The sequence below is a fragment of the Acinonyx jubatus genome, chromosome A1 (genome assembly GCF_027475565.1).
Source record: "Acinonyx jubatus isolate Ajub_Pintada_27869175 chromosome A1, VMU_Ajub_asm_v1.0, whole genome shotgun sequence".
Taxonomy (NCBI): Eukaryota; Metazoa; Chordata; class Mammalia; order Carnivora; family Felidae; genus Acinonyx; species Acinonyx jubatus.
This window is the reverse complement of record NC_069380.1, coordinates 43946358-43972882: the sequence shown is the minus strand read 5'-3', so window position 1 is coordinate 43972882 and position 26525 is coordinate 43946358. Positions and strand designations below refer to the sequence as shown.

Genomic DNA, 26525 nt, shown 5'->3' with positions numbered 1-26525 from the left:
GATGTGGTCATTGGCCATATAAAACCTCAGAGTCCCCAAATAGTATCTGTTCTAGTGAGTCTTTTTGTTTTCTCTTTGCTCTCTGTTGATTCTCTCAAACTTTGTAGCTAAATGGTCTTTCTGGTTTGTTTCTCTTTATTTCCTGAGTTAGCTCAAGAAGCAGATACTGATACTGTCTGAGCACACCCATAAATAGGCTTGAATTTTTAATCAATGTATGCTACAGAGAATCTTCAAAACAAACAAGAAAAAAAATAGCTGGGTTCGCTTCATGATTCACTGTGGCAAAACTTATTCTGCTCATTCATTCAAAACTTCATACTAATAATACTCACGGGGCAGTTGCAATTTCTGTGCAGCCTGAAACTGACACAGTTTGAAGAATCTTACAAAGTAAATGTGTGTTGTTTTCTCCAGTGTGCACCAGTATCTAGCACAGTAACTTAAGCCTCAAGGACTGTCATTTGCAAGGCGCCTTCCAAGAGAGATACTATTTTTAGTTTTGTATTCAACTTTACTATTCTTTTTCATAAGCTAGGATCCCAAATTGCCTAAATTTTTGTATGGTAAATAATTTGTATTAAAATTGTATTGTCTTAGATTCATACATTAAAAAACAACTCCTTGTTTGCTGAGTTTCCCTGGGACTACTAAGAGGCTCAGGAAGTATGTAATTTATCTCCTGGAAAAAACTTTTTTTTTTTTTAAGCTGGGACTTAGTTAATTTAACAGATTTACAGAAAGTGGGGGAGCACTGTAACGAAAAGGAACAATTTGTGTCAAGCCCCTGAGTGTGACATGCAAACAAAAGGAGGACAAGTTAAGTTTGGCTGTGACATAATGAGAGAGAGTGGCCGCAAGGATTTGGAGAGAAAGGCAGACCCTGGGTCATACAGCAACTTAGCTAAGGTAAAGATGTTATAAAAGGTTAAGAAAGGGCAGTGACATGGCTGCATTTTATGAAGATCACTCTGGCTGAAGAATAATTTATAATTTTCCAAGGAAACTATAAAATTATCAGAGTCTCATCACACTAGTAGACTGGATATAGTGTATTCCTGTGGTCCAAAGGGATTATTGGATAAACCATGCCTCAGAACTAGAATGTAGAGCAAAGGAAGACAGTTCATTTGAGCTCCCTGTGGAGCATGGCTGCTTCCAGATCCCTCAGTCTGGCATACACTATCTGTTATGATTGACACCTCGCCTTCCTTCTAGTCTCCACTTCTACCGGCTGCCTTCCAGCGCCCTATGTCCCAGCCATACCGAATCACTCAGTTTGCTCGAACATGCTGACGTGGTACACACACTTTTGCCCTTTCACAGATTCACCTCTCTGCTTCAATTTCTTTTCCATTTTTTTTTCTTAACATCTCGTGACTCTGCACTCACCTCCCACTGTCCACCTAGTTTCTCTGCTCAAATTTTCACCTCATCTTTGGATACATTTGAAATCTCTCCAAAGTGACACAACTCTAGCCTAGCACAACTCTCGTTGGTTCTCTATGTGCATTAAATTCCATGTGGCAACATCAATACTAAAAGGATTCAGGTTATTGCATTTGAGGACAATAGTGTCAGGAAGTATTAAAAATGCATTAGATTTTCTTTTACCCAAATAAAACCTAAATGAGACCATTTATATTATTTTCCATCATCCAAAGCCTAGTTCAATCTGTACCTTTCCATAAACCACTTTTTTAACTTCACCCATTTAAATTTAATCATTCCTTATTTTGTGTCCCCAGGACACATGATTAATACTTTTTTCTGCCATTTGTCAAAATCTTATTTCAGGGGAACATAGGTGCCTTTTCTTTGACAAATTCTATAGATGAATCACCCTTTTTCAAGAACTGAAATCCAAGAACTTAATCCATTTAAAAAAATGTACAAACATGTACTGGCCATGGTGATATGTCAAAGAAAATAAATCAAATCTGCCCTCAGAGAGCTTACATTATGTTAAAGGGAAATAGGAAACATGAAAGGAAGGAAATGCAGAATTGTAATCAGTGGAGAGGAGTTGCTGGCAAGGAAATATGGAAGGATTAGGTAGTAGAGACCATTTCTACCAGGTGTTAGTGAATTCTACCAATTTTTGGAATGTGGTTAATTGACCCCAATTCCTGTGCATATTTACAAGTAGAGGTTTCTTGTAAAAAAATGGGCATGTTCTAATAATTAGAGTTAAGTGTTTAATATCAGACTTCTACATACAACCTTGCGTACCAGCCATGTTGCAATGCCAGCAAATCTAAACTAGATTTGCCACAGGCATCCACGTTTCATAGCAAGCAGGAACAAGAGCATTCACAGAACCTGTTGTAAGCTTACTGAAATTCTGCTCGCTGTACTGTAAGATACTCTAACAGGAACATCTCATGAGAGAGCTCCCTGAGGGCAGATACTAGAGTATTCTGACAGCAGCACTGACAAGACTTCTCTTGGGATCAGATTAAAGAGTTCTCTATCCATTGAGAAACAAAGGATCACACAGAGTTCTGGATCCAGGGAGTTGCTTCAAAGGTTTTACACTGTGGGGGGTGTGAAATTCTTATATTTTTATTATGCAAAGGAAGGGATGTCTGAACATAGTTTCTAGGTAACAATATGCTGTGAGTGAAAATTATATTTTGAATATCATAGGCTTAGTCAGTAAGACCTTCAAATATGGAAGCTGTGGTATTGGAAACACTTTCTGTAGCCATGAAACTGGTAACCAAAGGGTTAATGGGACTGCTGTAAGCTGCAGACTAATAAGAACAGCTGTGATGTGTTACTCAGATCTTTTTGTTTTGCCTTTGAATTTCCCTCACTCTCCTGCTTCAGGAGGGTGGAGGGGGTAGATTTGAGATTTGTCCTTCAGTCTCTTTGGCTGCCTCTGGAATAAATCCTTTCCTTGCTGCATATGCCATGTCTTAGTGATTGTCTTTGCTGCACATCTGGCAGAGGAACTTAAGTTTGTTTACAGATTTGGTGAGCCAGGCAGAAGCTCTTTGCCCTTGGTTTGTAGGTCCCCAGCTGCTAACAGGCGTTAGGTGATGAGTCCATGCAGCAGCTGGGACTCTTTGTCCTAGAGAACATCCCTGGGGCCCCACTCCTACTATGGCAAGGAAATGGTTTTTGATTTCAGTTTGGACAGACATCTCATGGTGAGTATTTTGTGTGCAACCACAGATGAGCTTAGTCTTCTCCAGTTTGGTTTGGTTGACATTCTTCCACCCATTCGGTTACCTCCAAATATGGAGTTGTGTTCTTTTGGCCTCTTTTTCTTGATTAAGAAAAGGATGACTAGGAAGCCATTTAGTTCAGTAGGTGACGTTCTTACTTTTAGGGAGGAACCAGTGCTCACAGAGTTACTCTGGACTTAATTTGGTTTGGTTATTGATGCAGCTTATAGTAAAAAACAACTTTGTTCTCATTGGAGAATGGGAAATGATAGTTTGACCCCTGCATGTGGCCCTTTGGGCTGTATTCTTTAAAACTTGGCAATCTTTTTTTTGTGCAATACTGCTTGGACACAATATTTGTTACATTCCAGATAAAAATGGCCAATTAATGGATCCATAAATTGTAATACCATCTTGCAATTAGATTTGTGTTGTAAAGAGGGATATTTGGAAATTAGTCCTTTAACATGTTTTTTGTTATCTTGTTTTTATATTTTATGTGTCTCCACATATGTTGTAAATGTGATATTTTCTGTACTTCTGATTGTATTGCTAAAATTAATTTGCAAAAGAGCTCTATTTAGTCAGTTTAAAGGTAAACACTTATAAAAATTGGGCATTCTAAGACTCAGAAATATAGAAACTAACCCAATTGTTTTGCAAGTTCACATGATCTGGGAAAATAATTCAGTTAAAGATAATTTAACGTTGTTTTAATTAAAAATGGACATGTCTTCAGAATGATCAGAATTATGTATGAAATTTTTATTCTTTCTGTGCTTATTGAATGTCAAATAAGTTCAACTTATCTCCATTGAAAAATTCATCAGAAAAGAAAAAAAAAAACAACTTGGACTTTGTCCAATGCCTCATGAAGTTTTATGGGTAATCTAAAAATAAAAATAGATATAAATAATTTTAATACATGTAATTAAGACTACTGGAAATAATAAGGGAAACAACTCTGTATGCAAGGGAAATGAGACTGGGTATTTAAAAAGGGAAAACTTAGGACAAACTCTGAATGTAAAAAAGACAGCTGTAGAAGGTTTATGAGAAGGGGATCTTTGGAAAGGAATTTTGTATGTGGTTCAGACTGACTAAGATTATGGAGATTAGTAGGTAAAGTAGTTTATTAGGGAAGAGAAGGAAGCATACGAAGCAAGATTAGGCAGAAGCTGAGCAGTGGTACAATATCAACAGAAGCCTTAACTAATTCTCTGAGGAGTTCCAAAAGTTGAATTACCCTTCATAACTATTCTAAATTTAGGCAAAAGGGCTGGGCTTTTATGACAGTCATAGGATGTGACCACCTGGACAGAGGGCATGCCCTTGGCAAGGCAGCTGTCTTCAGTCAAGGCGATCCCTGATGGCCTCTGAGAGCTGAGGACTCTTGGCAGCCTTCCTATAGCTGAGAGTCCTTCATTCCTGATAGAGATTCTAGTCAGCACATCACAGCATCTAGCGCAAGAACTCAGATCCATGCAGTGCCCTGGATGTCCTTGTCTCAATAAGTATATATCAACATGGGAGATGACAGGGAGGAATAAAGGAGGAACTGCATACATTTTTTTAAAAAAATTCATCTTGTTGGAATATAATGTATTTTTGACTAATTAGGCTTATTTCTTTGGTATGTCAAATTACACGGGAAGCATTGTCAAATAAGTGATGATAAATCTTCTTAAGTTGTATTATATGGTTGAATGTTATAACTATTCTAGAAATTAAACAAAATCCCTAAGGTTTTGATACATTCTGGTGTAAATGTCATCAAGTGTAATTCTAATTATTAAAGTGTTGTATGTCACAGAATTTTCTTGTCAATTTCACCATAATGACAAATACAAGTCTCTGATATCTTTAAGGTCATAAAACTCAACTAAGAATTTCTAGAAGTAATGGGAAAGCTGCATCCAAAGAGACTCTTCTTTCTCTAAAGTTTTCTCTTCCAGACTTATGGCTATCTATGACTTACAGAAATTTGATAAAATATTTCTTTGTAAACAAATATGAAACATTTATCTTTTTCTCCTTACAATCCTTCCAGAAATCAAAAATTCTCAGTGAGTATTCTTATATTTCCATGATAACATATTTATTTGCAGGAGTTCAGTAAGAATCTGGTCTCCTTGTGACAAGACACTGTTGGAAACACTCATTTGACTGAGGCTTTGGTTGGACAGTCGTGTTTGAGGGAGCCAATCATAGACTCAGATATAACCATGTAGTTTCAAAGAGCCAAGGTTGGCTTTGTGCAGCAATGAAGCCCCTTGGGAAAATCCTAAAACCTTGTTTATAAGATTCCCAGGAGTCATACCAGGGCAGTAAAGAAGTTACTTCCTGGTAGGTGCAGAAACTTCAGGATATTTGGGGGACTTATAGATGAGAGGAATTCATCCAGATCTGCAGGCATTGCAGGCAAAGCCTGATAGCAAGTATTCTCTTAGCCTTGAGAAACTTAAAAATTCAATCTGAAATTCCTTATGAAAATTTCCAGCAAAAGGCACCTGGGTGGCTCACTTGGTTAAGCATATGACTTTGGCTCAGGTCAGGATCTCACAGTTTGTGGGCTGGGCTCTGTGTTGCGCTCTGCACTGACAATTTAGAGCCTGCCTGGGATTCTCTCTCTCTCTCTCCCTCTCTCTCTCTCTCTCCCTCTCTCTCTGCCCCTTCCTTGCTTACATGCTCTCTCTCTCTCAAAAGAATAAATAAACAAGCAAAACTAAAGAAAAAATTCCAGAAAAGTAGATTTAAAAAAAAAGAAAAGAAAATAAACCTATATTGGCCAATCACTATTCTTGTTGTGCTTATGTAAATAATGAACCCAAGTTTGTTAAAATTGGACTTATTTTACAAATTAGTCTTAATTTGGCTATCTTTGGAAATGACGGTGAGTTTAGAGAGATATTCTGTTTCAGTAATATGCCTTTGTGGATGTTAGATTCTAGCTCTGATTAATTGTCTTTGAATATTTGTTGTTTGCCTAAAAAACTGGACGAGATCCTGAATTATTCTGTTTTCTCAAATATCTGGCAAGACTCTCCCAACAAAAGTTTCCATTTTTTCCCCATTCTCTTGACTTGGAATCACCAAGAACTAAAACCACTATTTCTTTCTGAAGCCCTGAAAACTGAAACTAGACAACTTGAGGTAAACTTCAGAGAAAAATTGCCACACAGTCCATGTTTAGATGATCTTAATGGCTGTTCCTATCTAGGCCACTCAGAAAGATCACCAGAGACACACAGATAATTCAATAGGTTTATTCTGGCCATCCCAATTTGATGCATCTGCCATTGGGAAATCCAGACACTGAGATGTTTATGGACAGACAGTTTCATGGATCAAAGACGAGGAAGAGCTGGATGCAGTGGTAACCCATCAGTTATTGTCCACTGTTGAGGGCACCAGAAATTATACTGTACAAGAAGCCAAGGGCACAGTTGGGAAGATTAAGCTGCCAGGTTGGCAGTCCATACAAAAACACCAAAGACTCTATAATGGCTTTAGTACTAGACATAGACGTAACTAAATAAAAACCCCAATATTCCTTGGAGACCTCAAAAGAGCTAAGGAATGGGGATTTGGACACCATGCTGGCATTAAAAACAGGTGGAAATATATTGAATCCTTATCCCAGAACACTGTATGGAAGAAATGATTAACCATATTCCCCAAAGCATCCAATAAAGGCGAAATACTATTCTTCAGTGGATCCGGAAGTGTATTGTTGGTCCCAGTCTTCAGAGAACTATGGAAAAATGAGACACTGTAATAAAAACAATCCTAAGGCTGGGCTCTTCGGTCCCAGTCTTCAGAGAAATATGGAAAAATGTGACACTGTAATAAAAACAATCCTAAGGCTGGGCTCTTCGGTCCCAGTCTTCAGAGAACTATGGAAAAATGTGACACTGTAATAAAAACAATCCTAAGGCTGGGCTCTTCCCATTCTAAAAGGTGTACAACTTTGGGGTGCCTGGGTGGCTCAGTCGGTTAAGTGTCCAACTTCGGCTCAGGTTATGATCTCACGGTCTGTGGGTTTGAGCCCCAAGTCAGGCCCTGTGCTGACAGCTCAGAGCCTGGAGCCTGCTTTGGATTCTGTGTTGCCCTCTCTCTCTGCTCCACCCCTGTTCATGCTCTCTCTCTGTCTCAAAAATAAACATTAAAAGGTATACAACTTAGAGGCACCGGACCTGGAGAAGACTGGTAAGTAGACTTTACCATGATGCCAGAAACAATAGGTAATTTTCAATATTTACTAGTATTTGTAGACCCTTTTACAAGCTGGATTGAAGCCTTCCCATGACCTTCAGAAAAGGCCCCAGAAGTTGTCAAAACAGTTGCAAGCAAAATCATTCTTAGGTTTGGATTGCCACTAACAATTCGGAGCAACAATGGACCAGCATTTGTGGTAAAGGTCACATAAGCAGTGTTCAATGCCTTGATCATTGAATGGAAATTACACATTTCCTGGACTCCACCCAACTGAAAAAAAAAAAGAAAAAAAAAAAAAAAAGAACTTTGGCAAAGATATGCCAAGAAACCAACTTAACATGGGGGAAAAAACCCTTAGGTGAGAGTGGCCCCTAGAAGTAGGCAGGGATTAAGCCCCTGTGAAATGTGAAGACTCTTCCTACATTCTTCCATGATTTAGAAGTCCCTGATGGGGCTTACATTAGGAAATTGGATATTATCAGGTACATTCAACACAGCAGGTTGATGTACCCCACCGTTATACCCTACACCTCCCAAATTCTGGAGACGTGCTGTTATTAAAGACGTAGGGGGCGCCTGGGTGGCTCAGTCATTTGGGCGTCCGACTTCGGCTCAGGTCATGATCTCTCGGTCCGTGAGTTCGAGCCCCGCATCGGGCTCTGGGCTGACAGCTCAGAGCCTGGAGCCTGTTTCCGATTCTGTGTCTCCCTCTCTCTCTGACCCTCCCCTGCTCATGCTCTGTCTCTCTCTGTCTCAAAAATAAATAAAACGTTAAAAAAATAAAAAAAAAATTTAAAGACGTAGAAAACTGAGCACCTAGAGTAACAGCTCCAACCTTGTTGGACAGGATCTTATGAAGTGCTTTTTACCACCCATTTTCAGTGAAACTTAAGGGAATTAAGCCATGATTCATCATACATGCATGACAAGAATCCACAGGTTCCCTACACACAGTCAGTAAGGAGAACTTTGAAATAGCCTGCTTGGTCTAGCAAGTCTCTGATGGACCTAAAACTGCTATTTAGGAGAACTGGTTTGAAGATATCAGTCAATAAGTACAACAAGCTACTTGTTTACAACAAATCTCCCCTAAGGTCCTAGATAAAACAGAGTGATAACCAAAGTACAAAAACTTTGGTAATGCAAAATGTTGGGTTTCAACCTGGAACTAAATGCTCCATTCCTCTAATCCCAATCTTCCCCCATTCCAGCAGAAAGTAAATAGAGAGGTCATCATCCCAATTCCCTCAAGAATGAGCAATGATCAAAGACAGTGGGGATGGAAACTAGTAACCAAAAAGTTAACAGGGCTACTCTCAGCTGCAATTTTTTTCATTTTTTCCCCCAAGTTTATTTATTTACTTTGTAGGCAGAGGGTAGAGAGGGAGAGAATCCCAAGCAGGCTCCATATTGTCAGCGCAAAGATTGACATTTGGCTTGATCCCACAAACCATGAGATCATGACCTGAGCCAAAATCAAAAGTCGTACACTTACCTGACTGAGCCACCCAGGTGTCCCTCAGTGGCAAAGTTTCACCAGCTATTTTCCATTTGACTTTAGATTTCCCCTACTCTACTCTTTCAGAAGGGCAGTTTTGAGGCTTGCCCTTCTGTCTCATTTGGGTGCCTCTGGAATATACCCTCCCTTTGTTGCATACTCCATATTTCAGTGATGGTCTTTGCTACTCATCAGGCAGATGAACTCAGGTTTGGTTACAGTCATCCCAAAGTATGCACTACTGATAAAGTATGACTATTAAAAATTATAATAATATACTCTATATTGTAAAGTATGAACTATTAACAATGTATAAAGTTAATTAAATAACTTTACCCTGGATACAGTTTATACAATGTTAATTTTCTTGGAAAAAGACAAAATGAGATCAGGAAAGACTTTCTAGCATAAGTGATGAATCACTGTTATCTACTCCCAAAGCCAAGAGCACACTGTATACACTGTATGTTAGCTAACTTGACAATAAATTACATAAAATAAAATAAATAAGCAAAAAATAAAATAAAAGATGGATTATTTACTTTTATTTATTTTGAGTATTTTTGATGTACATTGTTACAGTAGTTTCTGGCATATAAGATAATGATTTAACTTCTCTATATCTCATGTTATGCTCACATAGTTATGTTATAACTACCATCTGTCACCTTCCTTATAGCACTATTATAATATCATTGACTATATTCTCTATTTTGTGCCTTTTATTCCCATGACTTGTTCCATGACTGGAAGCCTGTGTCTCCCCTTTGCCTTCACCAGTTTTGTCCACTCCCACCCCTTTCCCTGTAACAACCTTCAGTTTGTTCTCTGTAGTTATTTACTTTTTAAATGTATTTATTTTTTTTATTTTAGAGAGAGAGAGAGAGGGAGAGGGGCAGAGGGAGAGAGAAACTATATATATATATATATATATATATATAAATAAAATATATATAATATATAAATAAATATAAATATATATTTATATAAATATGAAATATATAAAAAATATATTTTTTAACTTTTAACATTTATTTTTGAGAGACAGAGACATAATGCAAGTGGGGGAGGGGCAGAGAGAGAGGGAGACACAGAATCTGAAGAAGGCTCCAGGCTCCATGTTGTCAGCAGAGCCCAATGTGGGGCTCCAACCCATGCACCACGAGATCACGACCTGAGCCAAAGTCGAATGCTTAACCTATTAAGCCACACAGGTGCCCCAGAAATAAAATCTTAAGCAGGCACCATGCTCATCATGGAACTTGACAAGGGGCTCAATCCCAAGACCCTGGGATCATGATCTAAACCAAAATTAAGATTCAAATGCTCCACCGGCTGAGCCACCCAAACGCCTCTATTCTCTGTATTTATAGGTCTGACTCTTCTTTTTGCTTGTTTATTAACATGTGGAATCTAAAGAAACAAAACAGAAGATAGATTCTTAAAGGGGGAGGGTGCACTCCTATTTTTTTCTTTGTCCTGATGTTTGAACTGTGGTTGTGATAGCAGGGGCTACCTCAGGCAATCAGCACAAGAGAGTTTGCAGAGAGCTCTACAATGGGATTTTAGCATTACTGTACATTTCCCAAGTAAGAAGTGCTGGCAATTGTTTTTCCACACTGTCTTGCAAGGATATTTGTAAATCAAACAGCTATGGAAGATAGAACCACTGTCTTTCTTTGGAGCAGAGAGCAGATTCATTCCTTGGCCAGAATAATAAAGATAATCGCTCCTTTCACAGCAAAGCTTGGCAGGTTTGTTGGCAGCTTTCTTTAATGAATTAGCATGTCCTAAACTTAATGTTCCTCAGATGTGAGAAAGGCCAAGCCCCGCTGCATGTGCAGTATTTACTTGAGTCTCTTATCTACCCATTGCCACTTGGCAGGGGACAAGACCCAACGTAAACATGAAGCTCATGTTGCTTATTGTGCTGTGAATAGTAGCATTTTTTTCCTCTGACCTAGGAGTCTTGTGTCTTCTTCCAGCATCTATGAAGCTAAGATAGGCTAATTTGTTAGATTTCAAGTAGTGAAACAATTTCAGATTACTCACAGTTCTTGACAAAAGGTCATACTCTACAGATGATATGCTTTCAAGTGGGAAACAGCCTGGGTCTCAACACGTTTTAACCCATATCCAAATACAGGATTTGTTTCCTGAAACTGCTATATTTTATTTACTACAATTTTAAATATGTGGCACTTGCTCAGATGGGCACCTGGAAATTAGGTCTTTAAACACTGAGACCTGGTAGCTAGACTTGAGGTTAAACTCATCGGTGTGCTGAATAAACACATAAGTTAGGGAAAGTAGTGTGGGAAGACTCAGATTCTTGCCATTCTCTGCAAAATTCAGAAAAGTTTACTCACATCAGGGATATTTTTGATCTCCTGCCAATTTTTGACATGCAAGGGATATATCGGTCAATAGTCACAGCAAACTGAACTAGGAACCTGATGATGCCTAAGAATGTTATTTCTCTGTGCTTTTCTCATTGCATACGAGTGGAATCCCAGTGCAGCAGCATGCCACACAAGCCCTTTATTCTCACCAGCTGCACTTCTTCCTCCCCTCCTTCCCAACTACCCCTTCCGTCAGTGTGACATACCTGCCACTCTTTATTTATCACCTGCTGTGACCTTTCATGCCTCTTGTCTTTATGCATAATGCTTTCCCTGCATGTAGTGCTTTCCCCCCTATTTCTTCATCGTACAAATTTCTACTCATCTTTCAACTCTAAGTTAAAATGTCACGTGTCCTTTCTCTCTGTGAAACTGTCAGCTGCCACTTCCTATCATGTCAGTGCATTTACTTCTAGCATCAGATTCTTCTCTGCTCTTCAGATTCTCAGCATCTAATTTGTCATTGGAGTGAAACAAAGCAGGGAATCAACCTAAGTTATGACTAAATAGCTTGTGAGGGCAGATCTGAGAAGATAATTGTCCATGTAGTTATGTGTATACATTATAGCCTTTTTTCTAACTGCTTGAGAGTATACCGTTTCTATCTCTTGGTTATTTTTATAACTTTAACAATACTTACAGTAATAGTTATTATTGTTACTTATTTTTCCATTTAATTCTTAGTCACTTAGCAAATTTGTGTTTCAAAATAAGTGGATTAGAGATGTTGTTTGATAGCATATATTTGTAAAGTACATAATTTTCAAAATCTTTCAAGTATTAAAATACATCATTAGTTTTAACTAGGAATTCATAAAGCAGTCCAAAATGACACTATTATCTTTTACACAAATGACAGTTTCCTCATTTCTTTTTCAAAGTTCATTTTTGAGGAAAAATTCAGTGCATTTACTCTTATCAAGTAATTTTGCCTTTGTATTAATCAATATATTATACTGAAATTATAGTAATTTCATTGTTCACCTGTGGACTATATAATACCATAAAATCTATATAGAAAAACATTATGAGTGACATGTACCAAATGAAAGAAACCATGATAACATAGCCTAGGCTGCAGTAGGTAATTTATAAAATAATAGCTACTATACATCAAACATTTATGTTACAAAAGGGACTGTCAAATATTATGTCATTTTCATTAAGGCATTACATACATTTCTTTTTTGTGTAATCCCTGTGTTACTGGATTTTATTAAGGGAGGGTTCACACAGAAGAAAGAGACTGAATAAATAGTGTTTGAAATATACATAATTACATTAAAGAAGTCATTGATGTTGTAACTTGTGCACTTTGCAGGACTATTTAATTTCCAAATAAAAGGCTATACTCCCAAGCTCAATATTTGAATTCTGTAATGTAAGCAATATGCTTAATTGTAATTAGTTTCTATATACATTTAACTATATATTTGTAGGTTAGTATTTTAAATAATTACAGAAAAAGAAAATATGTGATACATTCTTGCACATAAATACTGTATTAGCAATGCTGGGTTCAGCTAAATCAATACTATAATTTGTCAGTGTAATGTGTGTAAATAAAAGAGTAGCTTGAAGTCAACAATTCCTTTAAAACAATAGAAAAAATGGGGGATACTTTTCTTATATATAAATTCTGTACCAGGGATTGTGCAAGATGCCTTGTATGGAGATACTCAATAAGTAAAATTTCTGCAAAATTTTAAATTTTAAATAATATCTAAATTTTAATAATTTAAATGACAAATATTTAAATTTTAATAATTTTAATTTTAAATTTTAATAATATCTCATGATTAGAGCATACTTCTTTTGAGTTAGATGTTCATAGAAATAAATGAAGTTCAGATTTCATAAAGTATTTAGAATGAGAAAAACTTCTTAGTGAATATTTCACTTCTGGGTGTTTCTGCCAGTTAAATTGTCCAACACTTGTCCTTTAAAATTTCAACACACTGAAGACTGAGACCTAGCAGACAACCATGAGTAATCAAGCAAAGAGGCCTACAGCCATAAAGGGCACACTTGGGCATTCAGTTACATTTTATCATGCTCAACATTAAGAGAAACATAAAATAGCTTTTTAAAAAATATGTATCTAGGATATGAAATCAGTTTAAACATCATTTTCTAGAGTTACTAAAGAATATTAGAGCATGCATTTGCAAATCTAAGACCTGAATGATTTTATATACTAGACAATAGTGTCTTCCTGCACATTTACTTAAACTTTTAATACTGTATTTTTCAGTTTCTATTTCCCATTATATTAATTATAATGTCCCCTGGCTAAAGCAAAAATTCCATAACATCTAATCTTATTAAAACACATTTGAGGGTGGCTGAGCCTGGGTGGCTCAGTTGGTTAAACGTCTGACTTTGGCTCAGGTCATGATTTCCTGGTTCACTGTTCAAGTCCCACATTGGGCTCTCTGCTGTCAGCACAGAGCCCGCTTCAGATCCTCTGTCTGCCTCTCTCTTGCATGCATGTGAGCAAAAATAAGTAAACATTAAAAAAAAAAAAACATTTGGGACTCATATGGTGATAGAAAATATATTTTTAAAGATCTTCTCCTTTTTTCTATTTTGTCATTCAGACCATAAGATTAAATCTTGTTTTTTTCATTGTGTTTTTAGGTTATATTCAGTTGGAGGTCGTGATGGAAGTTCCTGTTTGAGTTCAATGGAATACTATGATCCTCATACAAATAAGTGGAACATGTGTGCTCCAATGTGTAAGAGGAGAGGAGGTGTTGGAGTGGCCACGTGCGATGGTTTTCTCTATGCAGTAGGAGGTCATGACGCTCCTGCTTCAAATCACTGTTCCAGGTTACTAGATTATGTAGAAAGGTAAGATCTAAGGTCACAGTTACAGTGAGAGAAATAATGTGAATTACAGTGATGCCTAATTTAAGTGATTGTAAAAACTGCATAACTTAAGGAAGGGTAAATTCTACTTTCTAAATCTCTTTCTGTTTGTCTCTTTATCCAACCCTCCCCCCATACACACGTATACACACTTTCATTATTTTTTTTAATTCCAGCATAGTTAACTTACAGTGTTCTATTAGTTACATGTGTACAATATAGTGATTCAACGATTCTATATATTACTGAGTGCTCATTGAGATAAGTGTACTTTTCATCCCCATCACCTATTTCACCCATCTCCCACCCACCTCCACTCTGGTAACCATCTATTTGTTCTCTATAGTTAAGAGTCTGTTTTGTTTTGCTTTGTTTTGTTTTGTTTTGTTTGATTCTTGTTTTAATTTTTCCTTTTTTTTTTCTTGAATTCCACACGTGAGTGAAATCATATGGCATTTGTCCTCTAACTGGCTTATTTAGCTTGGCATTATACTCTATAGCCCCATCCATGTTGCTGCAAATGGCAACATTTCATTCTTTTTATGGATGAATAATATTCCATTGTGTATGTATACCATATCTTCTTTATTCTTTCATCTATTGATGGACACCTGGGCTGCTTCCATAATTTGGCTGTGGTAAATAATGCTGCAGTAACATAGGTATGCATACATATATCCTTCTGATTTAGTATTTTTGTATTCTTTGGGTAAATACCCACTAGTGTGATTACTGGATCATACAGTAGTTCTATTTTTCTCCACATCCTCACTGACACTTGTTTCTTGTGTTTGATTTTAGCCAGGCTGGAAGGTGTGAGGTAATATCTCATTGTGGTTTTGATTTGCATTTCCCTGAGGATGAGTGATATTGAGCATATTTTCATGTCTATTGGCCATCTGTAGGTCTTCTTTGAAAAAGTGTCATGTCCTCTGCCTATTTTTTAATTGGATTTTTTTTAGTGTTGAGTTTTATAAGTTCTGTAGATATTTTGGATACTAATCCTTTATCAGATATGTCATTTGCAAATATCTTCTCCCTTTCCATAGGTTGCCTTTTAGTTTTGTTGATTGTTTCCTTCACTGTGAGCATGCTGTTGTTATTGTTGTTTGCTTTGTTTTGTTTTGTTTGATGAAGTCCCAGTAGTTATTTTTGCTTTTGTTTCCCTTGCCGCAGAAGAAACTAGAAATTAGTTGCTAGGGCCAGTGTCAAAGAGGTTACTGCCTGTGATCTCTTCTAGGATTTTTATGGTTTCCTGTCTTACATTTAGATCTTTAAACTATTTTCAATTTATTTTTGTGTATGGTGTCAGAAGGTGGTCCGGTTCACTTTTTTTTGCATGTAGCTGTCCAATTTTCTCAATACCATTTGTTGAATAGACTTTCCATTTCACAATGTATATTCTTGCTTCTTTTGTTGAAGTTTATTTGACCATATAATTGTGGGTTTCTTTTTGGACTTACTTTCATTCTTTCTTGTTTTATTTTTGTCCTTCCTATCTTCTTCCTTTCCTCTTTCCTCACTTCTTTCCTTTCTTTCTTCAACTTTTATTTAAAGCCCTGTAATTTTTTCCACAATAATTTAAAGTAATATTTTAAAAGATCCTTTAAAACAGATTTAAGTAATCTACTAAATCTATGAATATTTGTTAATTCTTTTTTAAAAGTTAGGTATTTAATTGTTCATCCTATATTGTTCTACTACTCCCTTCCAACTCTCAAAGGTGCATTACGGACTTTCTTTTGTGTCATACCTTTATTAATGGAAGACAGACTTATTAGAACTCTATCTTCTGTAATCCTGGTCCTCTTTTAACTATTCCTAAAAATGGCCAAGTGTACAAAGTTCTGGAGTAGAAATATAGGTTCTCTTTTAATTCTCCCTAAAAATGGTCAAGTGCACAAAGGTCTGGAGTAGAAAGGAACCCTGTCTTCAGGCTTGGGTCCAACAATCCAAACACTCCCTGGCATGTTTATATCTAAGTTCTCTTTAAGGGCTGTATATCACTTGGGACTATTATACTGTGTACAGTGATAGAGAGTTAGTGAAACCTAAGATGATATTTCTTATTATGTAAGAATACATGCTGATATATGAGAATTGGGAATACTGAAGTCAACTGTTATATCAACTGAGATAGGATAAGTAATTCTGTAATGAATAAATTTGAAACTCTCAGTGACTTAATACTGTATTTTTTTTTTCTTACTAGTGCTGCATGTCCCTGACAGATCCATGATATCATTGCTCTGCTACTCAGAATAGCAGATAAGCTAAGTATAAGCACTGCTAGTGTTGGAAGGGAAACGCGTACACTGTTCACTGGCTCTTAGAGTCCACATGCCAGTAATATAATTCTCTTTTTTCCATACTTTGACAAACCAGTCACATGGCCACAGAAAAATTAATGAGGGTGGGAGAACTTCCACCTGGTAGAAGAACAAGAGATAATTGGTAGATTGCACTGATGGCAATAACAATTGTCCTCGTGATATTTAGAAATCACATCCATTATACTCATGCTTGCAGGTGGTATAGTCAGTGGCAGAAAGATGCTCTCTCTTTTATAATGTATTTATCTAAAGATATGTGATGTTTTTGTTGAGAATAAGGCCATTGCAAGAGATAGCTTTTAGTAAACTGTGCTCAAACTTAAGCCACTTCTTGAATAAAATGTAGAAACATGTTTAATGACATTTCTAGTGTGTGAAATTTCTAGTGTGTGAAATACATAAATGTAGATTTATGGCTATCTACACATAGAGGAAAGCAATAAGTTCAACACAGTTTCACTTCACCATTCTCTTGTCCAATGAAATTAGGAACAACAGGTGTTACAGTGCGGACAGTGGTGAAAGGACAAATAAATGTACACCTTTATGTACACAAACATAGTCATTTATTTAAAACATACTCCTAATAGACTGACAGCTCATTCACATTTTTCTCTGCTAAATTCTTGGGAAAAATAGCAAAAAGAAAAAAAAGATTAACATGATGTGGCTCCTATTTTTACTATATATCTTACATAAATGTTACTAATGAAATGATATTTCATTATTCTCTTCTAACTTTACTGTGTAATGTATTGAAATGTTGTGAATAGAGGCATAAATAATCCAGTCTACAAATATATTTATGATGCAAAATTAAATTTAAATAAGTGTAGCTATTTTAAGTTAGAGGAGTACAATGGGTATGAGCAGTTTAAGTAATGCAGAAGCACACAGCATTATCATGATTCTTATCCCAGCTCATATTATGTGTCAGATTAATAACATTTTTGTAGTTTCTATCACATATATTCTATAGTGATGATTTCACATGTAAATCATCAATAAATCAAGATACATAATAGTACTCTGTAGGATTATTTTACACATATAATGTAAAGACTGTTTTTTAGTATATAATCTTAGGAAAACAAACCATTAGGAATAACAAGTAGTAGTGTACAATGTTATGTATCATAGATTGACGGATAGAACAAATTTTACTATATGACAAGGATTTCTTATGGAAACATAAAGATATTACATAATAGTGGTGTTAAAGTAGTTATATAAGACATCAAAAGTTGTAAAGAGTCAGGCTGTCTTAAACACAAAGAACACTGGCATCTCAAATCAGAGCAAGAAAGAAGGCAAGGACTCAACAAGAACAGACAGTTTAGAATAGTTCATGGAACAGTGAAAACCAATTTCACAGCCAACTCTTACTCTGGTAAGAGCATCCTAGTGGACAAAATTGATGTCCAAAAGATGTAGTGAGTTCTAGCAGAATTGCCCAGAAGGTGCAATCCATAAGACAAAGAGCATGAATCTATTTTTTTATTCAACAAATATTGTTTTGCATGTATTTTCACTGGACTAAATACAGCTTGAAACTTACTTGAAAAAAAAGAGACAAATAAATAATTAGAACTTGAAGATCACCAATAAAACAGGAAACCAGGAAATGAATCAAAAAATATGCTCAAAGACATTGGTTCTGCTGGCTAATAATAGATCGGGACCACCTTCACCCTCAAATCTGCATCCCAGCCATAAGGCCTGCAAGAGAGAGAGATCAAGATAAGAGCCTCTTAAATCTGCCTTTGTAATGTTCACTCTGCCTTCTTCCAATTTTTTCTCCATATAGTAGTAGCCAGAGAGATTTTTTCATAATTCAAATTTGACCTGAAAGCACAAGGGAGTTTTCTTGTGTACCCACTATCGATAATATGATGAAAAAGAATTTTAAATCAATTTTTTAACATAGCTAGATCCATGTGCTGGTGACAATCAAGATTAGCCTGTTCACCCTTATAATCCTCCCCTTGGTACAATTCTTGGTACAAAGTGAGTCCTCACCAAGCCTATAGTGAATCAGGTAGATGCTAAGAAAAACAGGCCTCAAATTTCTCACAAGGGAAAACATCTGGAGATATACTGTAAATAGGAAGGTATATAGATTAATAGATAGAAAGATAGGGATGCACGGATGTATGGATGGAAGAATGGAAAGATGCATGGATGTGTGGATGGACTGATGGAAAGACATAAATTTTTGTTTATTTTTCTATTTGCATATGAATGCCCATTTCCACCATTATAGACTGAGTATCAATGATTTACATCCATATATTTTAGGCATTTGTTTTATTGACAAAATTTTTGATAGGGACTAAAATATTAAGCAACTTTTCATATATTTATTGAAAGTTATATCTTTATATCTAATCCAAACACTATTAACAAATAAGCATCTAATAAATTTTTATACATCACTTACAATAAATATAAAATGTCTGTTCAAAATTTACCAAATTCTAGTCTAGTCATATCAGAAAAAGTCACCTAGGGGGGCCTGGGTGGCTCAGTCGGTTGAGCGTACGACTTCAGCTCAGGTCATGATCTCATGGTCTGTGAGTTCAAACCCCACATCGGGCTCTGCGCTGACAGCTCAGAGCCTGGAGCCTGCTTCGGATTCTGTGTCTCATTCTCTCTCTGCCCCTCCCCTGCTTGTGCTCTTTCTCTGTCTCTCAAAAATAAATGTAAAAAAATTTAAAAAAAAAAGAAAAGAAAATGTCACCTAAAATAAGAATACCTAATTTATTTCTGTCCAGATATGGCTCAATATTTTTATCATCTTTAGATCTTTGATAAAGAATGAAATAATGAAAGTTAAGATTTGCTGTCAGACATATAGGGATAAATACATTATTAATTTAACATTTTTAATGTTATTATACACAATAATATATAAGGTAAGAATAGAATTTTGTATTCTTTCATTTCTCTTCTTATTTCAACTTTTTGGTTTGGACATAATCTAAGAATTGTAGCAGTTCTAAACAGTGAAAACAGACGATCAAGGAGAGACTTTTTATTTGAATCATAAGCACTTATCCTAGGCCATATAGCATTTTAATATACTAACTCATACTTTGACTTATGTAAGATTCTAAATTTTCTCAATTTCTACCTGAACTGTTTAAAGTTAAAATGTTTGATTGGGGTTTTGAACTACTTAGTAAGAGATTTTCTTCTTCTTCCTAAGATCTTACTGTTAACATTAGCCAAAGGAGTGTAGCATAAAAAGACTAACTAGTGTGCTGTTAATGTTATTTTTCTATTATTGTGCACACATAATCTTTGCTATTTCTTTGATAAAAAAATTATGTTCAAATTTCTTGTAGACATATATGCAAAAGATGGAAATTCTGATAGCCTAGATACGTGGGGGCCCTGCTTTACAAGTGGATGTAACAACTATTAGCTAACACCACAGCTACACTAATTTTGATATGTGAGTAGATATTTGTAGATATGTGATATGTGATTAGATCAATGGCTTATGAGGCAAGTGTTATCTTTTAATTGGTCAGCTAAGGACAAGGAATAACAGAATAATCTGTTGTCCTTGGATGTACTACCTGGAATGCTAGCATCATGGTACTCCATCTACATGCTTTAAAGGAAGGAAAAGAACAATTATGGGGAAAGGTACGTGTCCATGAATAGATGAAACCTCATGTCCAAACAGATGGAAGGATATCAACCCTGGTGTCAAGCTACCAAATCCATTTTCATGTTGAGAGAAGCTATTTAATACACAACCTGGACTTACACTGCTAATTAGACTTTTCTGTTATATTAGTAGATTAAGTGATTATATAATCAATTTCTCCTTAGTTCTGAACTGTTAAAAGGTATGCATGTATGTATGTATGCATGTATTCATTCATTCATTCATTCATTCATTTTGAGAGAACTACTGCAAGTGAACTCCACCCAGCTCAAGTGGGAAAGGGGCAGAGGGAAAGGTAGAGAGAGAATCCCAAGCAGGCTCCAGGCCCAGCCCAGAGCCTGATGTGGGGCTCAATCTAATGACCATGAGATCATGACCTGAACCGAAATCAAGAGTCTTTCACTTAACCAACTGAGCTACCTAGGTGCCCCAAGGTATTTATTTTTAAAAGTGAATTTTAATCAACATTCAGATCTCCTGGGTATACTCCATGTTCTATTGATTGACAATAATTTAAATAATTTTTGAAGCCCCTCTGAGGAAACTACATCTAAGGAGTCAAAGAGCTGTGTGGCTTATCCTTGCTTCCCCTTGTTCTGTCATCAATTCACTTCTCTTCTCCTCAAGCTTAAAAAGAGGATGTAATAAATATGATCTAGGTCAAAATAGGATTTTTCATGTGCCTTCATAGGCAGTTAAATTAAATTTAAATAAAATTTTTTAAACATTTTTTTTATAAATACACAGGGAATGCTGTAAAGGGGAGAAGAAATCTAGTTACCCCGTCTTCTTTCCCAGTGTTTCTGTTCCCATTATATATTTAAGAGAAGTAACAAGGATGATTGGGAGAATATCAATAACTACTTTTTAATTTTTTTTCAACGTTTATTTATTTTTGGGACAGAGAGAGACAGAGCATGAACGGGGGAGGGGCAGAGAGAGAGAGAGACACAGAATCGGAAACAGGCTCCAGGCTCTGAGCCATCAGCCCAGAGCCTGACGCGGGGCTCGAACTCACGGACCGCGAGATCGTGACCTGGCTGAAGTCGGACGCTTAACCAACTGCGCCACCCAGGCACCCCAATAACTACTTTTTAAACGCCTATCTTAAAGATTAAGCACATAATCAATATGAGAGTTGGAAACACACAAACAATATTGGGAATCATTTTTTCCCCTAACATTGTGCTGACTTTTCTCCCTCTGTCTTGTTATTGAAATGGATACTCAACTCAAAACCATCTTATGTCACATGTGACCATAAGTTAGACTGTTGCAATGAAATAAAAACAGGGAATGTATCCTTAGAGAATGTGTGGAAGATCCTGTGTTGAGGAATTTATACTTATCAGAGAATAATTTGTAAATTGAGACTGGATTTGAACTAAGAAATCCTGTCTTGGATAGTTGCAGCCTGATATTTAAACCACTCTGATGTTTTTAGTTAGTTAGTTAGTTTATCTTGAGGGGAAGAGAGAGAGAGAGAGAGAGAAAGAGAAAGAACATGTGGGAGAAGGGCAGTGTCAAGGATAAAGAGAATCCCAACCAGGCTCTGCACTGTCAGCACAGAGACTGACACCAGGCTCAAGCCCATGAACTGTGACATGACCTGAGCAAAAACAAAGGGTCAGATGCTTAACTGACTGAGCTACCCAAGAGCCCCATGAAGTTTTCATTTTTTTAATTTAGAAGTAGTGTTTGTTGTGATAGAAAATCATGAGGAAAAAATCATAAAAGAAAGCAATTTTGTCAGTAACTCATTAAAATTCATTTATGTAAATTGATGTCTATATTTGATTCTTTTTCAATATATTGAGACATATTTACTAGCAAAGGTTAAATTAAAGAAAAAAGCCAGTCTATTTCTTTGTTCCTTTCTCCAATTGTACATTTAGGTTCTATATGTCAGGAGTAGAGCATATAATGAATGCTTAAATATCCTGTCTGAATAAATCAATGGATGGATTAATGTACATTGTCTGATGGACTATGGCTTCTGATCTTAAATTCTACCAACACTATGGTTGTTTTTTTTGACACTGGTTTAGACCAATACTCAAAATAGTTATTTTGTTTATTTTTATAAATATTAGGTATAGATGTTACTAACCATACGTATGTCATATGGTTAATACAAATTTACAAATATTTTTAATATTTTATTTAAATGAAGATACTTTATATTTTTAAGGTAGATATATACTTCTTCATGAAATTGTTTGCTATTGTTTTAGTTATTTCTAGCAAATAATTCTACAATCTTAGTGACTTAAAATACTTTTATAATGGTTTCTTTTATGATTAAAATCTTTCATGATTATGTGTTGACTGGGTTCAGTTGGGCTACTCTTCTACTCTGCATGATATTAGCTGATGCTACAATCGTGTGGGGCTCAACAAGGCTTTAATATTTGCAATCATTCTCTGGCCGAGCTGGCAGTTAGGGCTGCCTCTCACCTGGTATCTCAGTTGATGCTTTAGCCAGAGCACTGTGGTTCTCCTTTAGCTGGATACTTTACCATATGGTAGCAGGGGTTCCAAGACACGGGAATCCAAAAGAACGGGCTCAGAGAGGGCAGACATCCAATACAATGAATCATCAGGCCTCTATATGCATCACACCTATTAAAGCCACACTGGCCAATGCTGGTCACAGCAAGGAAGGAGTGGAATACTCAAATGTATGACACTAAGAGTATGGTTCTTTAGGCACCAGCAAAGTGACAACCAGCACAAATATGCTTGTATGTTAAAAGTAATTTCCCATATTGAAATCACATTTTATATGTAAATATATGAAGTCATATATATGTATATATAATACATAATATATAATATATAATAATATATAATATATTTTACCCTCATTTTATAGCTTTACTTGTTATCAGTTAACTCTTTGTTTAGTAAATCACTTGGCAAATAACATAAAATTCTCATGTCTTTCTATTCATTTCTTTGGGGGAAGTTACTGAGGTCATGTAATCTGACTCCTTTCTCTGCCTTTAGGGGAGCCAATCCTGTAGGTGTGGACTGTAGTCACCAGCCTTTGTCTGGAGGCACTGCCGTTGTGGGCTCCTTGGTAGGTGGAAGCAGGAGCACCAAGAGCCACAAGGGTTTATAAATCACAATAAAGAATTAATTTCTAGGGCCTCTGTGCCTAGGCCCATGGAAGTAGACAAGCCATGAAAATCTGTGGTGGTGTAAAACCTGAGTCCAGGCAGCAAGTTATTAGGAAAATGATTGATTTCCTTATATGTATGTTGTATTAAACCAACTATTTTATATGAGAATTCCTAGAATTAAATTGTTTCAGGGTAGATAAGTTTTGAAGTAGAAACAGTTTCCCTCCATATTCTAGTTTATTACATACAACATTTTGAAAAAAAACTAAATAATTTTGGTGCTATCGTGATTACCTTTATAGGTCATATTTTTAGTTACACATGAAATAGTTATCAAAATTTACTGTGTTCTGGGTCATAAAGTAAACCTCAACAAATTTCAAAAGTTTGAAATCTCATAGGGCATGTTCTCTGATCAACAGGGAATTAAACTAAATTAAACTAGGGAATTAATCAGCTGTTTGTTTTTTGTTTTTGTTTTTGAGTAAGTTCAATGCTTACTGAGGGGCTTGAACCCACCACCCCAAGATCAAGAGTTGCATACTCTATAGACCAAGCCAGCCAGGTGCCCCATGTTCAACTGTTTGCAGTTAGGAGATACTTTGAAATGATATGTGACTCAAACTGGAAAATAATTTGAACTTAATGATAATGAAAATATATATCAAATGTTGTGGGATGTAGCTAAATAAATTCCTTTTTAAAAATTATATTCCTTTCACTACAGATTTTTCCAAATGCTTCACGCTAGACTTGGTATTTCTATAAAAAATACAAATTCACACTATCATTAAAAGAGGTCTTGGGGCACCTGGGTAGCTTAGTCAGTTGAGCATCTGACTCTTGATTTCGACTCAGGTCATGATCTCACGATTCGTGAGTTCAAAACCCATGCCCAGCTCTGGGCTGACAGTGCAGGGCCTGCTTAACATTCTCCCTCTCTCTGCCCCACCCTTGCTCACATTCTCTCTGTCTCTCTCAAAACTAAATAAACTTAAAAAAAAAAAAAAGAGGGGCCTCCCAATTTTCCCAAGCTCTCCTCAAGATCTTATTAGAAATGTACATCATTAAACTCTGTTGATACCACACAATAAAATCATTTAAGGAACCATGCAATTTAGGCAAGACTGTTTTAATTACTGAAAAAGTTCACATAAAGAGAATACCACATGTATCATAAATTGGCAAGAGACGAATCTACTCCTGTGACATGTAACATGGGGTACTAAGTTCTAGCATTTCCAAAGAAATTCTTGAAAAGAAATTTATTGACTTAAGTGCATGTACTTAGCAAGTTAAAAGAGCTGAAAAGCAAAATTTAAGCTTCAATCTCAAGTTATAAAAATTGGACTAAAACAACTACCAAAACAGAAGTGAAATAGTGATTGAAATATATTAACAAAATATAAAGCAAACATGAAATTGAGAGGATTAAAAATAAACCTAGGTTATTTCTCTAAAAATATTTGCAATAAAATTTAAAAGCTAGTTGCTAGATTGTGAAGGAAAAGGAGAAAAAAATTACCTATATCAGAAATGAGTAGGGACCTCTGGGTCCCTAGGTCATGGTTTTGGCTCTTGGTTTTGGCTCAGCTCATGATCTCAAGTTCATGAAATCAAGCCCCATATTGGGCTCCATGGAGCCCCCTTGGGATTCTCTCTCCCTTTCTGTCTGCACCTTTCCCCCCATCTCAAAATGAATAAGTAAATTTTAAAAATAAAAGAAATGAATGAGTCACTATTATGAGACTCTAAAAAGAGACTATTTGAATATTTATGCCATTATTTGAAATTTTAGTTGAAATGAATTAAATGAATTAAATGAAATTATATGAATTAAATGAATTAAATGAAATTTATAGAAAAGTAAAATCTTTTATACACTATGTAGGAAATAAAAAAACAAGAGAAACAAATTAAAAAAAGATGGTTAAACTCATGAGCATAGATGCAAACATCCAAAAGAAATGTTAACAAATCAAACCTAGATGTGAATAAAAATGATAACGTCTCAACCAATTTGCATTTATTCCAGAAATACAAGTTTGGTTTAGCATTGAACAACTAATCAATGTAAATCAATAAGTCATAAATAAACATCTGAATAAATGCAAAAATGATAAAATTCAATGCCTACCATAATAAAAACTCTCACCAAACTTGGAAGAGAAATTAATAGAAAAGTAGTCAAATATTGAAATATGTTGTTTTGTGATTTTCATTAGGGAAAAAATGAATGTTAATACCACTTTTTTCAACATTTTATTAGAGTATCCAGTAATAAAGCAATAATGGAAAGAAAATTAATCATTAGAAAGGAATGAATAAAACTGCCATTATTCAAGGTTACATGATAAATATCTAATGATAATCTAGCCACAGTCTAATTAGAAACTATTTGATTTAAAAAGTGGGTTAATAAGTTTGCTATATACTCAGTCAATATATGAAATTAATTACATTTCTACCTGCAAACTATAATAACAAAATTAATGTATAAAAAGTTGCCATTAGGTGTACCTGGCTGGCTCAGTCAGTAGAGCATGTGACTCTTAATCTTAGGGTTGTAAGTTCGAACTTCATGTTGAGTGTAGAAATTACTTAAAAATAAAATCTTTAAATAAATAAATAAATAATTGCCATTAAAAAGTTTAAAAAATGCCTAGCTATGAATCTTACAATAGATATGCAGTACCTCTAAACGGAAAATAAAATATTGAGAAAAGTTTCAAAAAACTTAAATAAATGGAGGGAAATGCCACATTCATGGAACAGAAGAATTGTCCTCTAAAATGTTTTATGGATTCATTGCAATCCTTATTTAAATTGTAACTGTTGGGGCAACTGGGTGGCTCGGTCAGTTGAGCATCCTACTTCGACTCAGGTTATGATCTTACTGTTCCCAAGTTCCAGCCCCACATTGGGCTCTGTGCTGACAGCTCAGAGCCTGGAGCCTGTTTTGGATTCTGTGTCTCCCTCTCTGTCTCTGCCCCTCCCCAACTTGTGCGGGCGTGTGCACTCTCTCTCTCTCTCTCTCTCTCAAAAATAAATAAACATTAAAAAAAATTAAAAAATTGTAAATGTTTGTCGAGTGTAATTGTGGATGTAATGTTGAAAAGTTAATCCTATAATTTAAATAAAAATGAAAAGGACCCCAAATCTCAAGAAAACTTTGAAGTACTACATGTTACAACTAATAAAGTTACTTTAAGATATTGTGGTAATG

The 26525-nt window shown here is 35.7% G+C and overlaps 1 protein-coding gene across 3 annotated transcripts in view; it reads left to right on the top strand.

Annotated features, from left to right (window-relative positions):
* The window catches only part of KLHL1 (kelch like family member 1), a 354119-nt gene that overhangs the window by 314643 nt on the left and 12951 nt on the right, over positions 1 to 26525 (top strand). For all 3 annotated transcript variants that reach the window (XM_027064981.2, XM_027064980.2, XM_053216359.1), the window contains exon 9: positions 13932 to 14144. In XM_027064981.2, coding sequence (XP_026920782.1) covers positions 13932 to 14144 — 213 coding nt within the window. The remainder of the gene's footprint in view (positions 1 to 13931; positions 14145 to 26525) is intronic.